Here is a 26,390-nt window from a genome sequence, read left to right as displayed (position 1 = left end):
TGTATTCTGTGTTGTGATCATTTTTGCCCAATTTGCTATTTTTTTTGCAGAGACGATGCAATGCCACCAAGTGATAAGCAGATATGTTAACTGCAGCTTTTGAACTGTGGTGAGGTTTGACACGTCATGCTTTCAAAGATTTATGGCACTTATGTGAGAGTTGTTGCTTGTTTGTAGAATACAAAACAGACCACACTTCTGCCTTTCCAAATGAAGGAATGTTGCCACAGCTTCAGATTGGATCATATGCTCATGCGAGTATTTCTGGTTTTTGCTGTTCTGCAAAAAGGTGATCATTCCTGCATTGCTCATTCAGCCAATTATCAGCACTGAATTCACATTCCTGAACTTGGCAGTTGAATCAACGAAATCATGTTGAAATCCTCGTTGTGCATATTTGGTTAATCATATTTCAGCTCTTCCCTAAAATAGAACAAAAGAACAACCAGTGGCTATGGCCTTACTATAAGGGCATGGCTGTCAACTTAGGGCAATGCAGGAATAGCAAAAGCCCCTTTCTTCGAAGGCAAAATGTGCCACCACCTCGACTGCAAATGCTCCAAACCAAGAGGACAGCGATGCAAAAACCGTTTTTATTCATAAAAATATACAAGCAGGGTGGATTACCTAGCTGTCTTGCAAATGACTGTGCACACACACACATACACACAAAGTAGTTGCCGTGAGTAAAATTAAAAGCCACACTATGCAGTTTTTAAGACTAGACACACGCAATGACAGTAAAGAAGCATTTCAGATTTGCCAAATGACACCCAAATGTGGCACTACAGTTTACTGCAGGTTTCACAAACAAGACGATAAAAAGTTTGGCACTGCACCAATGAGTATTCAAAGCACAACAATAACTGATGGTGTTAATGATGCAGAACATGTAACGGCTCCATTGCTCAGTATCAGATTTGTCCATAATCTGCGACAGTGTGTATGAAATGTGACCAGTTCTTGGCGCCTGTGCAATGTGTCTAGACGTGCAACACCATGCATTCCTGAAACATGCTGCTGATGTTAAAAAAAAAGGCTAATGTCAAACCAACAAATTTTTTGTGTCCAACATTTAGTGATGAGAAAATAAGTCTAAACAACTGGTAGTCCTAAATGCTGACTGTACATTTGAAAATGGCTCCTTAGCACCAGTTTTTTGGAACATGAATGACATGCATAAACTACGTAAAAACAGCTCCTCTGGACCACACACAGTCGTGCCTCATCTTTGGCTCAAGCCAAGAGCTTTCAAGAAGTGCCAATAGTAGTAATGAAACTAGCATTCTCAAGTCGGAGCATACTGGTAGACTAGTATTCTTTACGGTTGCACTACGAGCCACTGTTTTGACTTCAAAGGATGCACATAGGCTCTTGTCGTTACTAGCAGCCAAACAATACAGCAGCAAAAATGCTCTTGACTGTAAATTCGAGACAAAATGTAATTAATGCAAAGAGGAGACAACATAACACAATTTTATGAGAAGTACTGCAACTATTACCTGCAGTGCAATGGTAAACAAAATTATACAATGCCCATAAACAAGAACACGTAGTATGGCATATATATATATATATGCAATTCCTAGGTGTTGAACTTGACTGGTATTGATTTCAGCTCCTGCATTCTTGTCTGAATTCGATGCCGCAAGATTTTGAACCTGCAAGATGCAAAAAGCAGTGGCTTGAAAATCTTAAAACAGATCATTTCAGTATAAACTGGCCTGACAAGACGCTGGTTCATAAGGCACACTTGACTGTGCAAAAGTAGGTGTGCAAAAAAAAAAATAAAATAAAATAAATAAATAAACCTTTTATTTGTATATTCGCTGCTTCATCGGACTGATAAAGACTGTTTGAGGCACTTACCGCAGTTCCTGGTCAGAATTTTGTGCAAACACAGTTGCTGCCAGGAAACGTAGGTCACACTGCAGCTTTGTTGTGAGACAAGCGAAGCAAAATTGTTTCGAGAAATAACAAAAGTTATAAAGAAAATCAGTTGTGAGTTTGCTTTGACGTGAAGTTATTGTGCCAATAGCTACAGGTAATGTCAGACATTCGGCAATACCAGTGGCTATGCTCTCAGACAAGTGGCTCTGCAGCGAACCATGCGTTGCAGTACACTGAAGAACTGAAGCAAATGCATATCTGGCATGTCTTCAAAAGCAGTGATATCGATGTGCCTGTGACCTCTATTTAAGGCAGTGACCAGAGCGCATGCACGCCTCAAACACGCCAAAATGCCACAAAGCAGTCTCGACCCAGACTATAGCAAAACGAAGGTAGGGGCGCTACTATAACAGCACGCCCAAAAAGTATGCGCTTTGACATCCAGCACAGTGGTTGCATTGCATTAATAGTGCGAACATGTTCATTATTCGAGAATTTCAGAGCACTCTGGAAATTGCGCCTAGTATTGATTTCGAAAAAGCAAAATATTGCCGCCGACACAAACGCTGTTCATGAACTATGCACTCCAATCTCGTTCTGGTCCTATTTCACTAGAACAAGCTCTGCGTCAGTGAAATTTTTTGTGGGTCCTGTGAATTTCGTTGTAGCTGAATTTAACTGAACATGGAGGTAGTAGCACAAATACTGGTGCACCAGAAAACCCACTGATATGTTTTGCTTATGTATGCAAGCCTTTCATTTTCTGTGCAATGCAAAACTTTAAGACTATTTTTGCATGCTTTCGTAAAAGCAATATTAAAAAATTAAATATACTTCTCTCTGCAGTCGACCTTCACAAAAATGCAACAACAAAAAGCCATTATGACTGTTTCTTTGTTTTGTAAGTGCCTGCACAATTATATGGCATGCTATGTGGAGTTATTTAGTTTGCTGAAACACAGCCATAAACAGCAACAAAAGAAGAATGGAGGTCAGAAAATGCCACCAACTTGTTCTTTATCTTTTCAACTTCTCTGTCCTCTTCTTCATGAAACTTTTTGATGAATGTTGTCAGCTCTACTTCACTGAAGTTAAGATATTGAGCAACCTAAAAAAAAACACACGAAAAGTAAACAATAACCAACACTGCCCAAACTGCACTCAAACAGTAAATCTTAGAAACCTTCCCAAGGCAGCAACATAACTTGTGGTCACTACCAACATCCAACTGTTCTGTCAATAAAGTCGTTTGACAAAGGCCAATTTGGCAAAGTTCAAAGTGAGGACTCAATCAAAAGTAGATGGGCGTCTCTGCCAGTGAAAAAGAGTGATCCACTGCATAGATCTGTGAATTTATGCTAACCGCCTCAAACTGAGCTGAAGCCGACATAGGATATACCATGCATAAAGTGCAGTAAAAGATGGCTACATTGTAAGGATGCCAACTTGCCTCATACGGTATTTCATTGGTGTTCTCCCTGTTCATGATGAAAAGTTTGGCAACGGTCTCATCAGGGCCCAGCATCACTCTTGCTAGCAATGGGTACTCATCATCTTGCATCAATCTTCGCTCTAGTCAGCATCAGGTATCAAAGAAACAAAAAAAGAAAAGCAATCTAAAACCTTGGAAAAATCAATACTCTGAGTTCCCATACTTGGCAATTTTCTCCCACAACTTGCAGTCTCATGCAACAGGCATTTCATCGTGAAGAAAAATAGACACATTATCATCAATCCTAACAAAGTTCCTCTAAGCTCCTCTAAGCAAAACCTCCGCTGCAAGTTTTTGTACTGTCTGCTAATAGGTTTGCACAATGACAAAGAAAGAAGTATTTTGGAATTATCAGGCAGACCTGCACGTCCTCTGCGAAATTGCACTTCTTTGCGTGGCGTTTGTACAAACTTCCCCTGTCCTATTTTAAATTGTCTATCCAATGATTTCTCAACTTTTATCAAGATCAGGCCACTTTTATGCACACCATCGCCTGCCATTTGTGAAATGCTGTTGGTGGAAAAATGCCAATATTCAGAATGGTGGCAAGTATACATTTTCTTAGCAAACATAAAGTGAATAAAACTGATGCACACTTCAGTGTACATCGGATGCCTCAACCATTTAACTGCCAACCCTGAGCTGTACTTGTCATGAGCGAATGTCGACAAATTTTTGTTTAGACAAGTCGCACTTGTGCAGCCTGATGTTGCACTGCACAATGGAATGAGAGTGTCTTCTGTGCTGAATTTGGACTGTTTAAATCTGTGATTAAAAGATGCTGACTTCATCTTTTGAAAGATGCTGGACCTGACTGGCATCTCATTCTTGTCTTGCAGTTCATTGTGTGGTTAAAGGAGGAAACATTAAACATCCTTGCCCATTTTTGCCAGTCACTGGAAAGGACGGATGATGAGGAGGAGCAGAAAATTGAGGGAATAAATGGAGAAAGTAGAAAGGGGCTCTGGGAAATAATGTCACTGCTGTACAATCTTCTCAATTCAACCCCCATTAATTTGAAAATTCAGATAATTTGGAGTCTACAGTGTCGGATGCCGGTCAATTCAGACATGAATGGGCTCACTCTGGTTAATTAGGATAGGTGATCGTGTCGAGGTATGATCCATGCAGTCTGCGATCACTGAAATAGATAGTAAAGCAAAAGTAAAGCTTCCCCGAACCTCATTAGACAGAAGTGGTGCCTGCGCACTTCGCATGCCCTACGGCAGGCAAGATAATGACTGGAAGTTCCCCATTTCCGAAACATAGCTCCGCCGCACAGTTTCAGTTTCGCTTTCCCTAACTCAACTTCATGCTATCCCGCATCTGTGACTGGGTGCACGCATCAGCTAGTCATGCAGTTTCAAATTCTGCTTGGTGTGTCAGTGTCTTTTATTCTACGCCTACGCATATATCCCTCACATGCATCCACATGCTGCTTCTGGTACATTGAAATTGCGCGTGGACACGTGCAGTGCGTGCTTCACCATGTGAACTATATGGTGAAGCATCCACAAATCGCGAAGGGGCCTTTTGTGAAAATGCACCACTACTACTGTGTCACACTGCGAAAAAGATAGCGGAGGCCTTTACGACTTTGGCGCACCAACGCTTCTGACAGTGTGCGTAAAGTAAAACACAAAATCGTGAAAAACCACCGTTTTCACTTGGGTCTCACCTCAAATACAGACAATCATCATACAGGTGTTCACTAGATAAAGTTACTGTAATGCAAATAGCTTTCGGCATTTTTTTCAGGCCCATTCAATACTGCAGCCTTCGGTTCATTCAAACACTTTTTCTGGTCACTAAGGCCAAATTAATGAGATTTTACCGCAATAGTTACCTGGCAACAAAGTGCAACGAAGAACTCGGAGGCCCCTAGATGCATATGTAGGATGCCTAGATGCCCATGCTGCCACTGGCCCCACTGAGGCACCCTGTGCATGCGGAGAACAGGGTACCTTGTTTTCCCTTCCTTATTTTGCATCCTTGGTACTGAATGTGGAAAGCGTTTATGAAACGGTGGTGCACAACAGCCAGCCCTCTTATTGGACCTTCCCTTTTCACAAAAACAGAAGAGGGCTCCCCTACTAGCAGGGCGTCTAAAGCAATTCAGCTACCATGGCTGGTATGGCAAGCGATGTGACCACCTTTGGTTCGAGCGCCTGCTGAAGGTCAATTGCACCTAATGTACAGGGTCATCCACTTCTAGCTATAACATGGCCACTCCTTTCAAAGCTACATTACGCCCGACGCAGTCGCATATCGATGCAAAGCGATGTGAGCACATAGGGAGCCGGGCGTGCTGCTTCACATGGCCTGCCACTTAGCTTTATTACATGGTCGGGTCGGGCGCAATGGCGCTTTGAAAGCAGCGACCGTGTTATAGCTAGAAGTGGACGAGGCTGTACCTTGAAGCTGCCTGGAATATTGTCCTGTCACTGTTTCAATGCAGTGCAGTGCATATGAGCAAATTATCGTATAGGAACCTAAAAAAAACCCCCAATAATACGGATGCACACATCTGACATGAAACTACCGTATATACTCATGTAAGAGCCGCACCCCCAACTTGGCGAATAGTAATTTGGAAAAAAAATAAGAGCCACAAAATTTTGGCCACGTAAAACAATTACGACCATGAACGCATCGTTCTACGTGCCATGCTCGGCCTAGACCCCTGTATGCACAGTCCGTCAGTGACGCTAATTCGTCTTGCGTGATGGAAGCTCTTACAAGAAATGGCAAAACGTTATGCTGTGCAGAAGTCAGAATGGGGCACAGGCGTATTGGGTGCACTGCACCGTGCAAGCAAATGTGAACGGCACATTTTCTTGCAGTGACGCGTCGCCCACAAGGCTCGGGCGCCAGTGGGATATGCGTTGAGCGAGCATGCCATTTACTCAGCGGCGTTAGGCATAACTGCATGTGTCGCAAGGTGCAACCTTGTTAGTTTACCATCATACAATAACCTCCCATTAAAGTGAACATAATTGATTTCTGCAAGACTCTGGCAACAATGCATGCAGAAATGCAGCCTAGGAGAGGGCCACCCAGTACAGACAGCAGCGGTGGGTCTCGCCGCTCCAAATCGTCAGCCAAGTCTTCACAAACGCCAGAACTTGGGAACGTTTTTAACCTACGATCATGTGACGTTTGCCAGTAAGGTAATACACTGCTCAAGCAACCACTAGTGGCCTGTTTTACTGCGGGTGGCAATTGTGCAGATCGTGCAGGCACACATCACATATGATTCACAATTTCAATGCATTATGTATTCGAACGATTCGCTGTGCCTGCGCTAATTCATCATAAAAATGTGCGTCATCACGTAAAAAACAAGCGCGCAATTGGGGCTGCACTATAGCGAGGAAATGCCAGTCTCATGTAAGGGCCTCATCCCGTCGGAACCATGACAAAAAAGTGTGACCCTTACAAGAGTTAAAATGATATAGGGCTAATTTCTAATTTGTGCCTACCACCCAGAGCTGCTCACTGCAACAGACATGAAAGTAGGCATGAAGTAAAAATAGACGTCTGATACACGAACCGAAGCATTATGCGTGCTTAGTGTAAAACGATTACAGACAAGAATAAAGATTGCAGAGGTTCAACTACCCTTGAAAACCAAGTTTCAGGAGCATAAACCATGGGTGGTAGCCACTGTCACTGCTAACACTTCGATTCTGGCTCGCTTCCACGCTTGGTAAGCTTCTCAGCAACGGGCTAGTCTAGCTTTTCGTTGCTCCGATCATCTCGGCAGCCTGTCTGGCACGGCTGTCGTCCCTTGTAAGCGTCATCCTCGACATGTATTCTGAAGGGAACCTTTTATTTTTTTTTTTTTGGCCAGTGAGGGGCATGAGTTTGGGGATCGACATTTACGCGGCAATGCACAGTATATATTACATGTTCGGCAAGTTCGCAAAATTAAAGAAAAAAAAAAAAAAAAAGAAAACTCAAATTATGCGAATATACGAGTAAATGCTTACAGAACAAAAACAAAGGGGCTTTTATAATGCATGAGGAAAGGAATTATAATAATTTTGGCAGCCAGAGTAGCAAGTGCATTTATAAAGCAAATACATTTCCAATCATACAACGGTTTCGCATTGTCCTCTGAATGCACCTTCATCAAGGAACACAAACCTTATATAGTCGAGATTCTAGCGTTAAGTAGCAAAGAAATTGTTCCTTATGCTTACAATCAGTCCAAAGTATTCAAACTACCTGAACGTAATGTATAATATAATTGCGGTACACATAAACAACCTTTGGCTATTATAAGTGATAGCCCCAATGGTGTTCTTTTCCTCTTAACAAAATTTCTTCACAAAAAATCTGCCACAATTAGCAAAGACATATCAATTAAGTTTCCAAATTTCAACTACACTGAGTCTGACATTGCATATGTTTACTTTGTGGTACAAGTAGGCTCATGCTTATGCCAAGGATTCACACTAAACGGCTTGTATTACTATATTATTAGGGCCCAAAAACCACATACAATATCAATAATATCATTAAAGACAACTAGACAAAAAGATACTTTCTGCACACAAGACCAATTTATGGTTTGGTTTGGTTTGTGGGGTTTAACGTCTCAAAGCAACTCAGGCTATGAGAGACGCCGTAGTGGAGGACTCCAGAAATTTCGACCACCTGGGGTTCTTTAACGTGCACTGACATCGCACAGCACACGGGCGCCTTGCTTTTCGCCTCCATCGAAAAAGACCAATTTATAATCTTCAAAGATTTAAAATGAATATTTTAGCAGGCTAAAAGGAATTGTCATAGCACTTTTTTAGCTAAAAAAAAAATTGAAATGGCAACACAACTAATGCTAACAAGTAGACATCGACTGCTTTGCAAAAGCGCCACAGTTAGCAGACCTTGTACTGTAACTTATCTTATTTCATTATTACATGCAAAATATTGACTTTTGCGGTATTACTTTGAATAGACAGTCACCTCAAACATGAAGGCAGCAGCTTCACATGCGCTCCATAATACTGTAAAATAACGAGCAAGCGCCCCCTTTAACTTCACTGCTAACTTCATATTTTCGCGGCGTATTGAAAAACCCGCCTTCGCCCTCCCCTCTCACCCTTAGCACGTACCTTACCCAGGCAACACTGCCAGCCCCACCGAGTCCAAGAATCCAGTCCAATTTGAACTCTCAAAAACATCACAAACAAAACACAGCACCTGTACGGCGCCAGCTCGCCAAGATATACACATGATGGCTGGCATCGGATGCCACCGTGAGTGAGACATCCGATGCGCACGTCCAAAAGAGCAGATGGTAGCTGTTTAGGTGAGAGCTGGCATCGTAATGAAGCAAGACAATCGCTAACATATTGTTATGTGGTGTACCATGCTGGCATTCAGCAAGTGAAGAAAGAAGTGTGTGGGCGTGTGGACGAAGATGACGCTGTGTGTTGAGTTGTGCGGCTAAGTGGTGCCCATCGATTTCAGAGTGCTGTTACCCATCGGTGCATGATTTCCACTCGTAACAATATAACGCCGATCAGTTTGCATCAGGCTCAGTGAGAACACACATCGTGGCAGCTCGCCAACATCTCGGCGCACACTTTTAAGTCCGATTGAGCCGATCAGATGAATTTTTTAAAATTCACGTGCACTGCGCTCAATTTTTGTTATGGCGAGAAATTTTTGTCGTCGCCATCTTGAATTTCAGTGCCATACTAGAAAACCGCCCCCCTCAATTTTTTCGCATTATTTCGGTGCATGCAAGGGGCGCACTTGCTCGGTATTTTATGGTGTGCCAGCATTATGCGCAGACCAATTTGCAGGCTGCTTTTTTTTTTCTCTATTCACCCCTTTATCAAATGCCTAAAACGAAAGAAGAACATGAAAACATTTAAGCCTTCCTTGCTAGACAACTTCCCTGCGCATTCATGTGAAGGTGTGTGGTGTAGTGATCAGAAGTTGTCCCAGCTCTTCGCTGTGCATGTTTCGAGCCATGTGTTGACCCCAATGGAGTCGGGTGATGCCTCATGATATTTTCTTTGCCTCACTCGTGCCAATCGAGGTAGCGGCACAAACTACTCTTCTTTTTGAGGCCCTGTGCACTTTACTCTCATGTAGCAATGGGTTGCACCAGAAAAGATAAGTGCATGATCGTGCTGATAAACTGATAGCGTGAGCATCTGTCGTGGCTCAGATGCCACACGTGGAATGGGGAGTGGGAAAGTGGGGGGAGCTATCAGAGCCTTGCATGTTTCATCTCTAGGTCCTCCTGACCGTCAATGCCCTAGAAACGGACTCTGTCCTTGCCTCGCGCATTTGCTGGAATTGCACAAATTATGCGTGCCGGGGAGTGGTGACAGGGGAACGTGCATTTTGCCACGCACACAAATGGTATCGGCAACGTATGGTGCGCAGCAGACGTGTGGCCCGAACATGGCGGAAGGACAACTCTGACTCAAACAAAAGCCAGTATTATCACCTGTGGGCACAACATGGAAGAGAGAAAAATCAATGTTACTTTTTTTTTTTTAAATTGCCAGCCAAGGCTTGTTACCTCAAAGGACACTGAATAGGTGCTTGCATAAACTAATTCGAAGCAAATTATCTCAAATGTGAGTCATTTCAGGTGTGTCTTGTTAGCTGCACCACATAACAAGGGGACTTTGCTGCCACTCTCTTATGCGCTTTAAACTAACACAGTCAACACTTCACAGTTAAAAACATTAACATGTAAAATATTCAATAACCTTCATGATTTGTACACCACATCTAAAGCAAATGTAGAACACGTGAAAATTCAATTTTTAATTTAAAAGGACCACAATACCTCCAGTGTCGCGAACAACATAAAGAGCAAAATCTCGGGGCGAGTTCTCCACTTTGAACTTGTCCAAGAGTTGGTTGATCACTTCTGGGGCATTCACAAGGCTTGTCACCCACACACTGGTTACACTCCCATAGGCAGGTGTGAACACACTTGTCTGCAACACATGGGATAGGAGAGAGAGAGCGACAGAGAGGGGGAAAAAAAAAAGGATTTAGAATATGCTACCATACAATCACATGCAAATGAAAAAAAAAAAAAAAAAAAAGAAGTAAATTGGCCTTGGTGGGTTATTGGTCGAATAAAGGTTTTATACTACTACTACTCTTTCAACGCAAGTACCGTATACACGCGTGTAATGGCCGCACCCCGAACTTTAGAAACAAAATTGAAAAAAAAAAAAAAAAACTTTTAAAAAATTTCCCGAGTAAAAGCCGCACCATGAGTTTCAGGAAGTTGGGCAGTGCCGTCTACTGTGCGGTGCAAGAAATACGAAACGTTTTGTGGTTACTGCCGCCAGGTGGGGCCCAAAAATCAAGTGAAAGCCAAAATGAAGCGTAAGGTTAGAAGTAGAATTGCCAATAAGAATTAAGAACAAAATATTTGAGGAAAAAAAAAGTCGAGCATGGGGGCAGCGGCCACCACCTCCGTTACAAAGGGGGCGCTCCTAGCCGCAGCGATGCCCGCCCATTACAAAGGGTGAGGCCAGCAAATCCAAACCAATCCAATCCAAGTCTGTTCGCTCCTCCGTTTTACAGCCATTTCCTCGATCGCCCGAAGCATATCACGTGCGATCTCGCAATCGGAACGCATCGCTACCCTGATTTGTTCTGTGCTCGTGAGCTGAAGATTTCCTTTTTCCTCGATGGGAAAATATGTTAGTTATACAGCTCACTTTAAGCTGAAAGTGATTCACTACATGAAAGAAGGAAAAAGAGCGGCTGGACGAAAGTTCGGCGTTTGACGAAAAATGTGTGTGGCGATGGTGCTCCCAAGAAGATGCCCTCAGGAAAACAAATGTTCAGAGGCGCGCTTTCCGAGGGAAGCAGAGCATGTTTCCGGAAGTTGAAGACTCACTTCTCGAGTACGTGACGGAGACGCGGCGCAACGGCTTTGCTGTTTCAACTGAGATGTTGCGCGTGAAAGCGCTAGACATTGCACGCAGCAAGGGGATTGCGGCTACCGTGTTTAAAGCCAGCAATGGGTGGATTTCACGCTTCATGAAGCAAAAAAACCTGTCCATTCGCCGCCGCACGACGATGTGTCAACGTCTACCCGAGGAGTATGGTGAAAAGCTTCTGCAGTTCCACAAGTTTGTTATCAACAAGCGCAGAGAGCGTGAGCACCTTCTCTCTCAGATTGGTAATGCCGATCAAACCCCGGTTCGGTTTGACGCACCCCAGAATGTGACAGTCGAGGCAAAGGGGAAGAAGAGAGTGCATGTGCTTACATCGGGGAGCGAAAGGCAGCGATGCATGGTCATGCTTTGCATTACAGCGGATGGACGAAAACTACCGCCTTAGGTAGTTTTTAAGCGGAAACGACTACCTGCGGAGAAATTCTCTGATGGCATCTTTGTTCGTGCGCAGGACAAAGGATGGATGACGAATGAGCTGGTGACAGACTGGTTGAAGTGTGTTTGGGAGAAGCGACCAGGGGCGAATCTTGCGACGTGTTCTCTATTCGTCCTAGACAGCTTCAGGGGGCACCTGACAGAGAGCATGCGGCAACAGCTCCGCGCATCTAACACGAACTTGGCCGTCATACCTAGAGGCATGACCGGCATGCTTCAGCCACTGGACGTCTCCGTAAACCGCCCTTTTAAGTGTGGATTTCGCCGTGCGTACAGTGAGTGGATGGCAACGGCCCTCCACCAGAAAACTCCAACCGGCCAACTGAAACGGGCATCACTTGTGGCCGTTTGCCACTGGATACTCGGAGCGTGGGCCACGGTTTCGTTCGAGATTGTGGAAAAAAGTTTCAAGGTGACAGGGATATCAAACAGGCTGGACGGTACGGAGGATGACCTCATCTGGGACAAGGACGAGCCTGAAGTCCCGATGAGTTCGGAGGAGGAGGAGGACGACAACGAGGAGTGATGTTTTGGACACAGGACGAGCCTGAAATCCTGACGAGGAGTGTTTTGATAATAAAGGCAGGTACCACCACAAATAATTTTTTTCGCTGTCTTTTTTCTCATGTAATCGCCGCACCCCCTGATTTTCACCCTAATCTCGGAAAAAAAAAGTGCGGCCATTACACGCGTGTATACGGTACATGTGCAAAATTAGTGGATGCTTAAAGGAGTATAGACATTATTTTTGAAGCGTCAGAAGGAATACGATTGCTTTCCTGGTTATACAGAGATGCTCCCCAAGCAATCCCAACCTCGCACTTTTCCGCGAAGATATTTTAATTTGATTTTAAAAACAAGCCAGGCAAGTACTCCATTTTTCAAAACCCACTGGCATCGACATCTCTGTGACGAAAACGTGTACATAGGTAAACAACATGACGTCATCAAACAACTGTGACGTGGAGTCGGCAAAGCAAAGAGCAGTGACGACACATGGCCGGACTCGAACAGCGCCGCCGCTGCTTCCGGCCGTGCCCTGAGAAAGAACTCCGCTTCTGCTCGCTTTACTCGATGGCTTCTTCATTGGTGCATGTTACAATTACCTCACCGGTGTACGTATGGAGACTGCCTGCTAAACTCAGGCCCCAACAGCATGCCTGCACAAGTGCAGGGCTTACGGCAACGGTGCTTCTCGATGGCGCGCCGGGAACATACTGCGCCGCTCCCCGCCTACCCTAGACGTCGCTAGCCCTAGCTGGTTTCGCATCGAAGCGCCAGCGAAAGGTGCTTCGGAACGGGCTAATGCTGTAATAAACGTCGGAGTTTAGCGCCGCTTTACTGGCAAGCCCATCTCGTAAAATAATTTCTTGCTTTGCGCGACGCCTTCAGCAGCGGAGCTAGCAGACATCTGGTGCGTCGCACCGGGCAGCCCAGCTGTAGGAAAAAAAAAGTTCGCTTGTATCACTGTAATTATTTCTACCGGGACCTCCGTATTGGCTGAATAATCCTCGCAATTTAATCGTGACTGATAGTCCTTTGTACAAATAGCTATGTAAGCGAATGAACAGCGATCCGCGATAGCTAGATTACCGATAGCGGATGCTATGAGGCAGCTATGACTTGGGAGCCGATCGCGGCGGCCACGGCTTTACGCACCCAGATTGCCTTGACTGCGCCAGATGGTGCCACATGCTTGGACGGCGGCACGCAGACCTGCCATGTCGGGACCAATCAGCGCGTGAACAGGCGTGAGCACGGGAGCCGTCGGGTGAGCTTACGGGTTACGGTGGCTGATCGCGTCATTACTTAAACATTTTTTTAGAACAGCTTGGCTCACAGCGTTGGCCAACCGGACTGATAAAGCAGCATCTTCACGGTTCCTTTGTTCAACATTCCTACCAGTTGACATTTCCTACGTGTCAACCCACCAAGCTTTCGTGGTTGCTGCCGATTCCTGCTTCGTCGCTTGAGTCGCAGACGAGCGGGTTGGGATTAAAGTGCCCGGCAATATTAGTAACATCCACGCTACTGGGCGAAACAACGTCGCAGTACGAATTATGCTACGCTGAAGCGCTCCTCGACGACAATATTTTTTTGCACGTGCGACAGCAAGCAGACGAAAAACGCGACCCGAATGCGTCATCAGATATGGTGTTTAGGCGATCATCAACCTTGCCAGTAGGGGGCGCTCGTGTGGCGTTCTCGTATCTTTGACGTCATCGCGCGCTCGTGTCCGGAGAGATCGAAACTGAAACTGGCCCTGATAAATGCACTGATAACAAATTAATTGATCTGTGCTGGGGCTTTTTGGGTCGCAGTCCCTCTGTTTTGGCCCACTGTGGATCGATTAAAGCAAAAATACCGGAACAGAAAATGTACGTGTCTATACTCCTTTAAGCAATGCCTAACCTGGTTTTCAATGGAACAAGGAGCCCGGCGTGGTGTTTTGGCACCGTAAGTGGCGGTGCAGCACAACACCCCCCCCCCCAGTGGTAGCTTTACACATGAAAACATGGGAACTTGAAGAAAACGACGACATTCTGATCACAGCACAAGAGAATAGCTGTTTAACATGCTGCACCCTTGTCTGCAGCAGTGGCATAGTGGTCTCAAGCAGTAGCCAGCACAACGGATCGCACCTCCATCCTTGGACTATGCCCAAAAAGTGGGCCAGAAAAAGAAATTAGTTCACTGCTTCAGGAATGTTTTTGATTTATTATTTTTGGGAATAAAAGTCTTCAAACCATCTCTGCAGCCTTTTTCTATGAAGTTATTTAAAACAGTGAGGATTTAGGATGGTTTCAAAATGGTTGCTAATGTAAGATGAACCCACAGAGCCAATTAACCTTGCCAATTCAGTTAAGAGTCAGTTGGAACAATACCCACTGCCTTTTGAATATGGTTGGCACAGCTCCAACTGGACCTGAAGGTTTCAAAAGCAGAATGACCTTTGGAAACTAGAACTAGAATAATTTGCAGTAATTTTGTAGTGCCTTTAGAATCCACTACTTTTGGGAACCAAATGGTTCCAATGGTGTGCAAATCAATCAAAATTCAAATTAATAATATAAAATCGGCACTAGAATTGCAAAATTTCCTTCTTCAAACATGCCCGCACTACACGTCTGCATCTTCACATCTGCCCTATTCCATGCTCTAACGTTTCAAAGCAAACTGTCACCTAACAGTGGAATGGCAGCAGGTCATGTTGGCAACATGTGCAAGTGCCACTTTACATGTGTTGCTGGCACCCCGTGGAAGATTACTGCTTCTGATGTAGCACCCAAAGGGCATTTCTAACCTTGTGCTTAGCAAATGATAGCTGCAGTTGCTTATAAGCCATAAAACCCCTTATAACTAATTAGCCAACGAAATGGCATCATAAAAAAAAAAAAAGAGAAAAAAAAAAAAAAGAAACAGATTGAAAATAATAACATGCACCTGGTTCCAGCAGTGACTAAACTCATCTTGGCTTTAATTCTAGAGCTGCTTTGAAAAAAAAAAAAAAAAGTTTTTTTTTTCTCATCATGGTTGCGATTTCAGTAAAATTCTCAAAGAACATCAAAAAGGGGCGAGTGTTAAGCAACCCTACATGAGGAGGCTAGAGAAAATATGAATGTTTTAAATTTGCTTAGTAGTAATGTCAATATGATTTTTTGTCAGTAACAACCAGAAATAACTGAAATAAAACACCACGCTGAAGACAGGTGCAAAGGAAGCCGAAAGCTGGTCTGAAAGGCTTTCAGACATGAAGAAATCGCTCGCAGTTTTAACACCGCTCTCTCCATGTTTCTGTGTGCATGTTTCAATAGCACAGAATAGGAATGTTGTATTGTTCCTCGATAACTATTCGGCACATTGTGACATCAGTAGACTGAAGGCGACCTCCGACTGTGCTGCAGTCTACACATCTCGGGGTTATTAAAAATCTTAAGACACTGTACAGGCACCACATCCTAGAGCGAATTATTGTGTGTATGGACAGAGGGAAGTCATACGATGTCAAACAGCTTGCCACATGCTGGCAACAATGTGGAATGCTGTCTTCGCAGACACTATCGCAAACTGCTTCCGCAAGTGTGGCTTCAGTAAAACTGCAGAAGCTTGCAGCACAACAGACTTGGATTTTTAAGGCGATGACTCCATCGTTGTGGACCATGCCTACGCCGTTTTATAGGAGGGTATTGACTTCGAGAGGTTGGTGGACGTAGACAGTGGCATGAAGACATCGGGGCCTTTAAGTGACGCCGAGATTATTGAAGCTGCGTGCAAAGCTGACAGCAACGATAAGTCTGACAGAGACAATGCTCCGTTACCACGCCCGAGTGCATGTGAAGCAGCATCGGCACTTGATCTGGCAGCATGCTATTTCTCCACCAATGAGAATTGGGATGCTGCGCTTGAGATGTTGGGCAAGTTGCGAACAATGCTTGTTGAATCGCGGCAAAGAAAGCGCAAACAAATGCACATCACTGATTATTTTTCATTTTGATGTGCTTTGACATTCTATTATTAATAAACATGTTTTTCAAGCATAAATAGTGTCATATTTCATCATTAAGCTTGATGCTCATGTGGATACATTTTGGTATTAGTTCCAGGTGCATAAACTGATTGGCTATATTTATTTCTCTTGGTGTTGAGACTCCATAATTTTAATATCCGCAATCCACATATGTGTAGTAGTACTATGCGCAGTCCACGATAACGACCCCAGATATGGCTGTTTTGGCTTCAGCTCGTGTGGCCGGACGAGATGGCGGTATTTTGTAGCACCCGCTCATTAATTCAAGCAATTTTTCAGTCCCCCTCAAGTTCGAATTAACAAGCTTCTTGCTGTTGCAACAGTTTAGAATGCGAAGAAGCTGTTATCGCTGTGAAGCGGGCTGGCAGGGCATCACCATGTTGACAACACTACATACACCAGCAACGCCCTCAACGTGAAAATCTGAGTCTCATGTATGCCCGTGAGACTCGCGCAGACATGAGCACTGGTCACCCGTAACAGCTCTACATACATGAAAATAAAACTGCCTACTATAGTCACAGGTCAAGCTTATGACCACAGTATTGCAGTTATGTAGGCATCAGATGGACTTTTGCATTTGTCCTATTATTCATGTCCCTGCATAAAAAGTGAAGATCTTTTTGTATTCCAGTGGTCATTCTTGCAATATCTCATGGAGTAATTACTCATCAATACAGTCGCCGAAAGATTTTTTTGGACGCCTGATTTTCCAGACCTGCCTAATTATTCGGACTCTGTTATGGCACTGTCACGTGCTCTATAGAGTCAATGTATAACACCCACCAAAATTTTAAACGTTCAAACCTTCCCTCGTTCAATTTTCCATATTTTTTTCCTCTCAATCGTAGGTCAAAAGCTATGAAAAATTGCCACAACATCGCTGCTATTTTGTTTTTCTGCAACCTCAAAGGCGTTGCACGCCTGCTACACTTTCAATAGCAGGCACTGCTAGCTGCGCACTGCTCCGTCACCATCGGTGCACTGGCATATGATGGAGGTGGGGAGCTAACGAACTCATTGCTCCCCGAAATCGAGTGGCAGGTGGCATGCACCGTGGGTTCCCTGCTTCGGGGTTCCGCTGACCGCCGTCGACAAAGGTCTGCCCTACGAAGACGGGAAGCTGTGAGTGAGAGAGCCAGCGGCATGGGTAGCTGCGGCAGCATCAGCCCGCTTGCAAACAGCGATGATCGAGCACGAAGGAAAAAAAAATATTCCATACCAGTTTAGTGCCCCAAAAAGTGCCCGCTGCTAAATGACAACAGATGCTGGTTTTACTTCATTTTGCAATACACCGGGCGTCCCAACTAAACACGGCCTAAGAGAAGGTTCACGCTCCAATTCACATTCCAACTCCAGATGCTTGCTCCAGCTCGCGAGACAGCATCGCTTTTTTTTAAGCCAACCATGGCCGGTTTCAATGCATGCACATGCCAAAACAGCAGATGTTCCACTGCTCCCGTGGGGACAGCCACCACTGCAACCTTTCTTTTTTTTTCACATGGGAGAAAAAAATAAAAAATAAAAAGCAGTTGACGTAGAGCCATGTGAAGCAGCGAAGCTCCGCCTGAGCTGGTTTGCTGGTGTCCGCTGCCGCTTTGTTTGAACATCGCGCCGCTCCGACCATTGCACAGTTTTCCCACAGAAACAGGAGGTGCTAGGTAAATGAAGTGACATTTTTAGTGCGAATTCGTTTTTCAAACTGCCTGGTGCGGCCCCTTGAGACTCCGAAAAATCGATCGGCAACTGTATTTAACAAGCTTGCAGTAAAAGCTCACAAAGTGAAGCAAAATGTTTGTGAAGTCATGCTCATTTATCGGGCTAGTTTTTGCTTTACAGGTATTTATAAATAATACTCATGGCCTTCAATGCCACAATAGACATTCAATTAACCCCTGTGTCCACAACGTTTGTGGACCAATGATTTAGAGGACACTCCTGTGTAAGCTTTAACATGCTGCAGTTGAATGTTACGGCACCAGGTACTTACCTCTCTGTTGTAGAAGTGCCCATTAATTGAACAACGGCGACGCAGCTTAACCCGTGATGAACGAGCCTTGCTTCGAAGTGTCACTCCCTCAAATCCATTGGCATCCTCAGAAGTTGCTGTCGGCTGCACACTGTTGTCAGTCAACAGGTCTGATAATGAATGCTTGCCAGGGTTTGGCAGTGTTCGGTAGTTGCGACCAATGTCTGATGGACTGCCGTTCACCTGGCTCTCATTGCTCTCTGGATCAGAAAGCTGTGCTTCTGCAAACAGGTCACTGCTGCTTGTGCTCATCTTTGGTACAACCCCCTTGTCAGCGCCATTCTCCAAGCTGGTGCTTGCCTCTTTTTCAGGCGAACCATTCTGCACATGCTTGGACCAGCAAAAGGTGCCAAGAAAAGTTAGGAGCTAAGGAAGGATAGCACTGGCATTCAGAAAGCATCTGCCCAATACCATGCGGCACACATTTCTTTAGGCTAACCTGAAGCACTTCATTCAACACAAGAAAGTTGCAATGAAAAGCTACCTCTCTCTCTTAAGTTCATGAAATGAGGCTTCATGCTCCTAACATGGGAACACATGTACAAGCACACACAAAAAAAGGAAAAAGGCAGGTTGCATTTGAATCTCGAACAAACAATGTTTCCGAGTGGTTTATATGGCATGGTGAAATGCTAAAGTGCAGGGCACGGCATGCAGACTTATACATGTTGCAAAAAGTAAGTAACAGATTACAATTACAATTACTCCATCCGAAACGTAATTGATTACAGGCGAAAATTACAGCCCCGCAAAGGTAACTGAACATTTACAGAAAAGTAATCGATTATGTTACTTTTCTTCAAACAGTTTATTCATATAACACAAGTGTACAGAGCCAGCAGAGAACCTACGGATCGCGTTATATATCGTTCAAAATTGTTATATTTTCAAGACGAGCTTTTTTTCCCATGTTATCGTTGCTGATCCTCAATGGTTTGTTCGTGAAGAGTCAACAAAAAAGCGGTTTTCTTGATTGAAACAAATTCGCTATGCATATGCTGTTACAAAAAGCATCCAGAGGCGGCGACAACAACAGAGACCGAGATCGCGGAAAGAGCAACGCAAGAGGCAGACAGGCACATGCAGCCATGCCATTTGCTGAAATGGCACTGTCACTCGCATTTTGCATTTGTGCCTTCCATTTATGCACAAGGAAAGCGTTTTTCCAGTATGATCACCGTATGAATGCAATCCTCTAGCTTGTACAAGGGAACAACCTGCTCAAAAGCAGCTGCGCTATTGTACCGGGTTCACTCGCTTTTACTTATTTTTAAGTTTAAAAGTCATTGATTACCAGTACTCAATTAAAGATAAAGTAATTGAATTACCTAAAACATCGCAGCTTGAAAAAGTAATTGATTAATTACAATATTATATAAAATATAATTGCTTACAAGTAATCAATTACTTGGAACACATTATGTACAAGTCTGATGGCATGGGATGGTGAGCGGTGTTTCAACGTCCCAAGCTGACAAATGGGCTATGAGCGATGCTATAGTGGAGGGCTCTGAATTAATTTAGACCAGGTGGGGTTCTTTAAAATGTCCTGGCATTACAAATCACACACAATTTTTTTTCTTTTTCATTTTGTCATTACTGAAGTACAGCCGCCTTGGCTGGGGTTTGATCCTAGACTTGGAATCAGCAGCTGAACACCAAGCCACTGAGCCACAGCAGCAGATATACTGCTGAAATTGAAATGCACTCTTACTCAAGATTATTGCACAAAATTTGCAATATGGCACATGATACCTGTGAGCAATAGTGTCAAGAAAATAGCATCACTGTAAGAGAGTGAGCATCAACCTATGCTGCAGTGAGGTACGACTCAAAAACAAAGTGGCAAATGACCCTGGAAAGACGTACTCCAAACAATGGCATTGACCTACCATTATGACATCACGGTACAATCTGAAGAGGACAAGCTGTCAGGCTGGTTGGTTTTCCATCGTTTCTGCAGTGCATAGCAGGATGAGGACAAAGCACGGAGGAACAAGCGCTTGTTTGTCCTACTTGTTCCTCCATACTTTGTCCTCGTCCTGCTACGCACTGCAAAAAACGATGCAAAACCAACTAGCCTGACATTTCTTATTCTCCGGGCAGTTTTTCTTTGTTTCCCGATGAACCCTGTCAAATTGTATCACTCATAAAAACTGCCCCATGCAGGGCAAGGCTCCTTGGTTTCTGCATTCATAGAAAAATTCTGCCTCCTGAGCTGTTGAAATTCAGCACATGTTTGTCCTCCTTGTTCCACCGTTCTTAGTCCTTGTCCTGCTAGGCAACTTCAATGCACATTAGCAGATGCAAAGCTAATGACCCCCACATCACAGTAGCTTGACGCCACTGGTTGAAGTGCCTCCTGTGAAGTGCATTTGCCACTTCATTCTTATGTTGCATGCGACTACAGTGCTATTTGCAGCAAGCCACATAAGAATATTTAGTGACAGAATGCACTCAACTCAGAACATTTGCCTGTCTTACGGTTCAGTGAATAGAAGTCCACAGGTCTATAAGACCATAAAAAAAAACACCCTTTGGTGACACACCAAAGCACTGAGCATGCTTCACGATCTGAACTTCAAAAACTGGAAATGAATGAATGACTCATAAATTTGCCTTCGGCATCCTTTTACGACATGATAATAATACCATACCCCCCTGTTCCTTGAGTTGATGGCTAGTCGACTAAGTCGCAGTGATGTTCTTCTCCTTCGCACTGGGATGCGGTCATCATGGTCTTCTTTCAGTCGAATCACTCGGTTTACTCCCCAGTAGATCCTAATGGACCCTTCCAAGATCAGGCGGCCGTTTCTCTGTGGTGTAGTGAAGCTACCATTTAGGCATTTGAAACAGCATATTCACCGTGATTTTAATGTAAATGTAAGTTTCATGCACCTCAGCAGTTCAGTGCGATCTGCAAATAAGCCTCACATTTAACATTTTCATGTAATGCCAACTTGGTAAATGAACACCGAGGTGTTAAAATTTACACAATCATGCTGTCTTCTACCAGAAGCAAATTGTGATGCTATGCCACTGTTGAACGCAAGAGTGCTTTTTCTAATTAAGTGTCATTTATCCCCATAACCACAAAACAAGAGATACATGTTGTTCACCATGCACTGGTCATGAGAGTAAATAGGAATACAGCCAATTCTTGATAATTCATACTCGAAAGAACCAAACAGTGGCTCAAACTACGTAGATTCGATGAAAGTGTCACTCAATTCAAATAAGTAGAACCCCTTTATAGTAAAGCCACTGGGACCAGCAAAAATCTTTACTATATCAGGGTCCTTACTATATCAGTTGTTGGTGATGACATGCTCCTGAAGATGCTGTCTGGTAATTAAATGCCTACTTACTGAACATGTCTTGTTGCTTAATGAAAAAAACACTCTGAAATACCTTCCATCTCTTTCTTATATCTTCATGCAATTTTATTCATTTATAAAATTTTTTACATCTTGCTGAAGTACCTCTAAAGCATGAGGACACTGTGGTTACAAATACAACCAAGTTTAATTTCATGTGAAAACCAAAGCCTTACATGAACACGGTGTTACTTTTTGCCGTTTCTGTCTTTTAAAAGGTAATAAATGCACATGGCAGTCAAGTGCGACAAGACTGCACTGGCTGCACCTCCACTTCTTGCCTCCGTTGTCTCATGCTTCGTGCTGCACAGTGCTCTGAATGTTCTCCCGTTTCTTCCCCTTTCCTATTTCTTGCTGCACTTTTACTCTCCCTTACTTTCTGAACGGACCGCGTCGCCTACTTTCCATGTTTGTAGACAGCTTTACTTTTTTTTTTCTCCTACGCGCTTCGTGCTTTCCCTCACGGCTAGGCCTCCGTAAAGTAGGTTTCTCCTGAATGCTGCTAAGCCTGGTGGTAAAGCCACTCAAAAGGCCACTCGATGTCCTTTTTCTGTTTTTAAATACAAAAAATCTTTTTCTCGCGATTCTAGGTATTGCGCGGGCGGTGATGTCATATTGTGGGAGTCATCGCCAAGGCCAGGCGCACTTTACTATAACCGATTTTTACCGAAAATGTCTTTACCATTAAGGGGGGGAATTGTACAGTTGTCTATAGAAGATGAACTGGCACTTCTGTTTCATTTTACTATATCCGGATTTACTATAGCGGGGTTCTACTTTGAATCAAACAAGTTCAAATTAATGAGAGTCTACTCTGTTAGCAAGAGCTGACCAATTTTTACAACTTCAGTTTCTATGACATAATTAATGCAACACACAAGAAGCTTTCATACAGCACACTCAGCAAAATTTTTCTTCCAACAAATTGAGCTTGCTTTAGAATAAAAGAATTAGCAGTACTAGAATAAACACAAGAAAGGTACACCTGTACACTTTTCATCCAAATACCTTAACACTGTCCCAATCATACAAAACAAATATAATAAACAGCATACATACCATTCACATTTTTCCAGTACAGACAATTCAGCACCTAAAACTTGCCTCATGCTTGCAAGCATCATTTGCATGGTAAATAAGATCAATATTTTCAAACAAAAATTGCTATCAACTTTAACAGCTTAAACGAAGAGCTGCAATTCATACGTCTATTCTCACCGCATGTCATTAACTGTGCCAAATAATTTCTCTCGCCAATTCCCGTTCCAGTTGATTAGCGTTTTGACTACAAGGAACACCACCATACACCTTAGCAAATTTTTTCTGGCTAGTGAAATTAAACAGCCATATAGGTATCTTCGTTACTTTTCTTGGGGGGAGGGGGAAGATGACAAGCACAGGCAATATTATGTCGTCATTCAAGCTACATGCAACACAGAATAGTTCCTTTGTAGTAACCTGTGCATAAATAAAGTCTACACAGCAAACTGCTCATTGCACATGTGTAAGAGCTTAAACCTTACTAGGGAATCCACACCGACAAAAAGAAAAGGAAAGTAATGATGTTACACACAAAACCTACCAAACGGCTTTGAACAATGCCACTTTTCCCCTCATAGAATTGATTGTAAACCTTCAGCTTTCCTTCCAGGTGATTTCTGAAAGACAATTAAAGCATCAAAGTCAGGTAAAACACCACAAACAGTTTCGTTATTCGGAATTCAGTTCACGACTACTGCCAGCACATCACAACTCTTATCTATAAATGTCTATAAACATAAGAATTGTTCCTACAGCATCAAAGACTCTCCCGAATTATGGCTTATACCTCTTTCACACGGTCATTTTCAAAGGCGTTGAGTCGATAGCCTTTGAGATTTTCAATCGCGATTGAGCTGGAAAGAGTTGTGCTGCTGCTACGCGGCAAAACTCGAAGGCTGTTGACATAGTTCTGGTGTTTGGCGCAAAACTTTCGTGGCACCACTATCGCTGCGTTCAGTTTTGCTTAAAGAACTAAAATTTTTCAATAAATGCAAAATAAAATATAATTGTTACCTTTCTTTAGTAACTACACATTTTTAGTTGTTATTAAAAGACAATTTTTTTTTTAACGCGTTGATGCTCACGCGGCTGTGCTTTTCATTGTTTGCTTCTTTCGACGGCACAGGTTACAGTGGTACAGAGTATAAAAATAATGTGCCTTAAAAAAAGAGCAGTGCAATATTTAATTATTACGCGCACTAATATTTTACCGTGTAAATTAAGGATATATAATAATAATACTTGTTTATGCTTTTGTATCGTAAACGCGCTGTGCTCGAGAGTGCGTGTGGCGCTCCTCGGGTCAACGCTAGCAACTTTGCGTGACGTTCGAAGGCCTTCGAAATCTCGATAGACTTCTGAGCTGTTCCGTTGATTCGATAGCCTATTGACTCAATGGCCATTCAAAAAACCTGTGTGGCAACGTTCGAAAGCCTCCGAGTCGATAGAAAATCGATTCGAGGGCCTTCGAAATGCCCGCGTGACAGCGGCAAACTGACATTAAACTAGCAAGCCCAATGTATAGTTTTCAAGTGACACCCTCGCTGCCATTGCTGGGCACTGTGGATAGCTTCCACAGTCTAGTAGAAAACCAAATGGCAATATGTAGATAAGTAAATATCCACGCTTTTGGTGCACTTCTTGGTCTCAAACTTAAAGACTGCAACTGTTTCAGTATTAGTGAAAACTATGTATGCAGGCAGATTAAAAATCTCGGGCATACCTTGGGACTGAAGAAATGCACTGGCGGTCCTTGGTGTTTTTTCCAAAGCTTGTGTGTGCCTCAACTTGTGATCCATGACCAAATAAGGTAGGACCAAAAAGGACACTGTAGCATGGCACATGGCAGTAGGGCACCCCCTTGTGCTGTGATGGAGTTAAAACGTGTGTACTTTTATGCTTCATTATAGCATGGATTACAGATGCATACAGTAGAGAAGAAATAAAAGCCATGCCCATTAGAACACACATCGTGCATTTCTTTAATGATAAGATGTCCTCAAGTTGCTGCCCTGCAGTTACAAATACTGGGTGCCAAAGTTTGCCGGAAAATACAGTTAAGAAAGCTCATACATTTTACTTTGCCCTACAGTGTGATGTGCCAATGTACTACAAGCTAATATACCACTGGCCCAATCTTTTAGCAGTACCCATAAGCATGGAACAAACAGTGGAGTAGCCTACGATAAAATTACATAAATTGAGCAAGAATACGTCTAGGCCTTTGTGCCAGCTCCATATATTATTAGATTACTCACTCACTTACTTTATTATTATTATTATTATTTTTTTTTACCCACAAGCGTCGCAACATGAATGCTGCTCTGACAGTTCAGCAATGTAAATAATTAGCTGCAAAATGCCCACAGACTATCGAGGTATATTAGCACGCTTTATATTGTCGCATAACACTTAAAACACAGAAATGAAACAGCTCTGATTCCAGGCTTCTGTACGATCTCTAATAGCTTAATTTTACCGTTTTCCTCCCCCACAGTACGCAGCAGCAAAACGCTGGTCCTGAAGACAACGAAGCATTCAGTAATTCTTCGAAGGATTATCTTGTACAATACCACTTACCACAGAAAGCAAACGAAACATGTCTCCACTTAAACCTAGATTTCACCTGCACTAAGCGCGAGAACCAAACACACAAAAGAGAAAGAAAAGGCACACCTCAGCATGCTGCCCCGGGTTCAGTCTTTTCCCACATTCTTCACAACGCAGGCATTCCGGATGCCATTCGTAGCCCATCGAAGTCTTCCGTTCGGCTGTGGCGCCCGGTGAGAAAAACAAAATGAGTAACATTGCGATGAGCGAGGAAGCGTTGTTTGCGTTTTCACCATGACTTTAAATTCGCCGCATGTGTTCAGCAACTTCATGCCACAATAAATACGGTGTGCATAATCTCATATTAGCCGTTATACGCACCATGACTGAATATATCGCATCTACTAGGCTGCGAGAAGGAAACTGCTCAGCAATGTATATACTGTACACACACACTACCGTACAACTAGCTTTTGTTTGCATGCAGCTCTTCACAAGGCCTCTCAGTAATACGAACAGAAAACGTGACGTGGAAGCTACTTCCTTTTCTGTAGATCTGCAAATGTAAGGGAGCTAGTCCACGGATTAGTTAGGGCGAAAGGCAACGATGAGCTGTCAACAATGTCAACACACAGCACAAAGAAAACCCCTGCTAGCTTGGGACTCACCGAAGTAAACTGGTTTTCCACATTTTCTGCACGTCCACATAGTGATCGGAAAATATACAGATGTTCATTAGTTATAGATACGCTCAAAACCGTATCCGACTGCGATTGAACGGTTATTCGGTATTGAAGCCAGACGCACCACTCTGCAGCACACGGCCACACTACAAGCACAACTTCAACCACGCCACAAAGCAGAAAGGAGTTGCACCAGCGCATGCATGACACTGAAGAGTGTGGTAGCGTTGTTTCCACACGTTGATCGACGGAAATGTCTAGTTAAAGAAAGTGCACAACTCTAAAAATAATCACGCAGTTCTTGCAGGCGTACGCCTGCTATTCGCATGAACTATTTGTTGTAAACACATGAGACCGCAGCTTATGTGTATTCATCCGCCATTCTGACTCCATTCTGCCTTCGGGTCTGC

General features: G+C 43.6%; 1 protein-coding gene across 3 annotated transcripts; it reads right to left on the bottom strand.

The window, feature by feature from the left end:
* Positions 1-573: 573 nt before the first annotated feature.
* Rassf (Ras association family member) lies at positions 574-26,390 on the bottom strand. Of its 3 annotated transcripts, none has more exons than XM_084588456.1 (10): positions 25,966-26,387; positions 25,424-25,518; positions 24,471-24,613; positions 23,289-23,364; positions 20,987-21,145; positions 18,291-18,650; positions 10,203-10,356; positions 3,341-3,462; positions 2,901-2,998; positions 574-1,661 (listed from the first exon to the last, which is right to left on the bottom strand). In XM_084588456.1, the coding sequence occupies exons 1-10, from the start codon at positions 26,003-26,005 to the stop codon at positions 1,586-1,588; spliced, it is 1,323 nt and encodes a 440-aa protein (XP_084444582.1). In that variant the 5' UTR covers positions 26,006-26,387; the 3' UTR covers positions 574-1,585. The 3 variants fall into 3 exon arrangements, 2 of the variants coding, with proteins under 2 accessions (XP_084444582.1, XP_084444581.1); XM_084588455.1 differs by having other exon boundaries at positions 18,291-18,659; positions 25,966-26,382; XR_014703799.1 differs by lacking the exons at positions 574-1,661; positions 2,901-2,998 and adding an exon at positions 5,229-5,322 and having other exon boundaries at positions 3,340-3,462; positions 18,291-18,659; positions 25,966-26,390.

The sequence above is a fragment of the Amblyomma maculatum genome, chromosome 1 (assembly GCF_055883805.1).
Source record: "Amblyomma maculatum isolate TAMU_Amacu chromosome 1, ASM5588380v1, whole genome shotgun sequence".
Lineage (NCBI taxonomy): Eukaryota > Metazoa > Arthropoda > Arachnida > Ixodida > Ixodidae > Amblyomma > Amblyomma maculatum.
The sequence above is the reverse complement of the archived record's forward strand: the minus strand, read 5'-3'. Positions and strand labels throughout refer to the sequence as shown.

Excerpts from the sequence above, each read along its gene's own strand:
- Rassf (XM_084588455.1), bottom strand. The coding sequence starts at position 26,005 with ATGTGGACGTGCAGAAAATGTGGAAAACCAGTTTACTTCG. Across the intron at positions 23,365-24,470 it reads TGCATTTCTTCAGTCCCAAG|AAATCACCTGGAAGGAAAGC; the intron begins GTATGCCCGAGA and ends ATTGTCTTTCAG. Across the intron at positions 3,463-10,202 it reads TGTTGTTCGCGACACTGGAG|AGCGAAGATTGATGCAAGAT; the intron begins GTATTGTGGTCC and ends GATGCTGACTAG.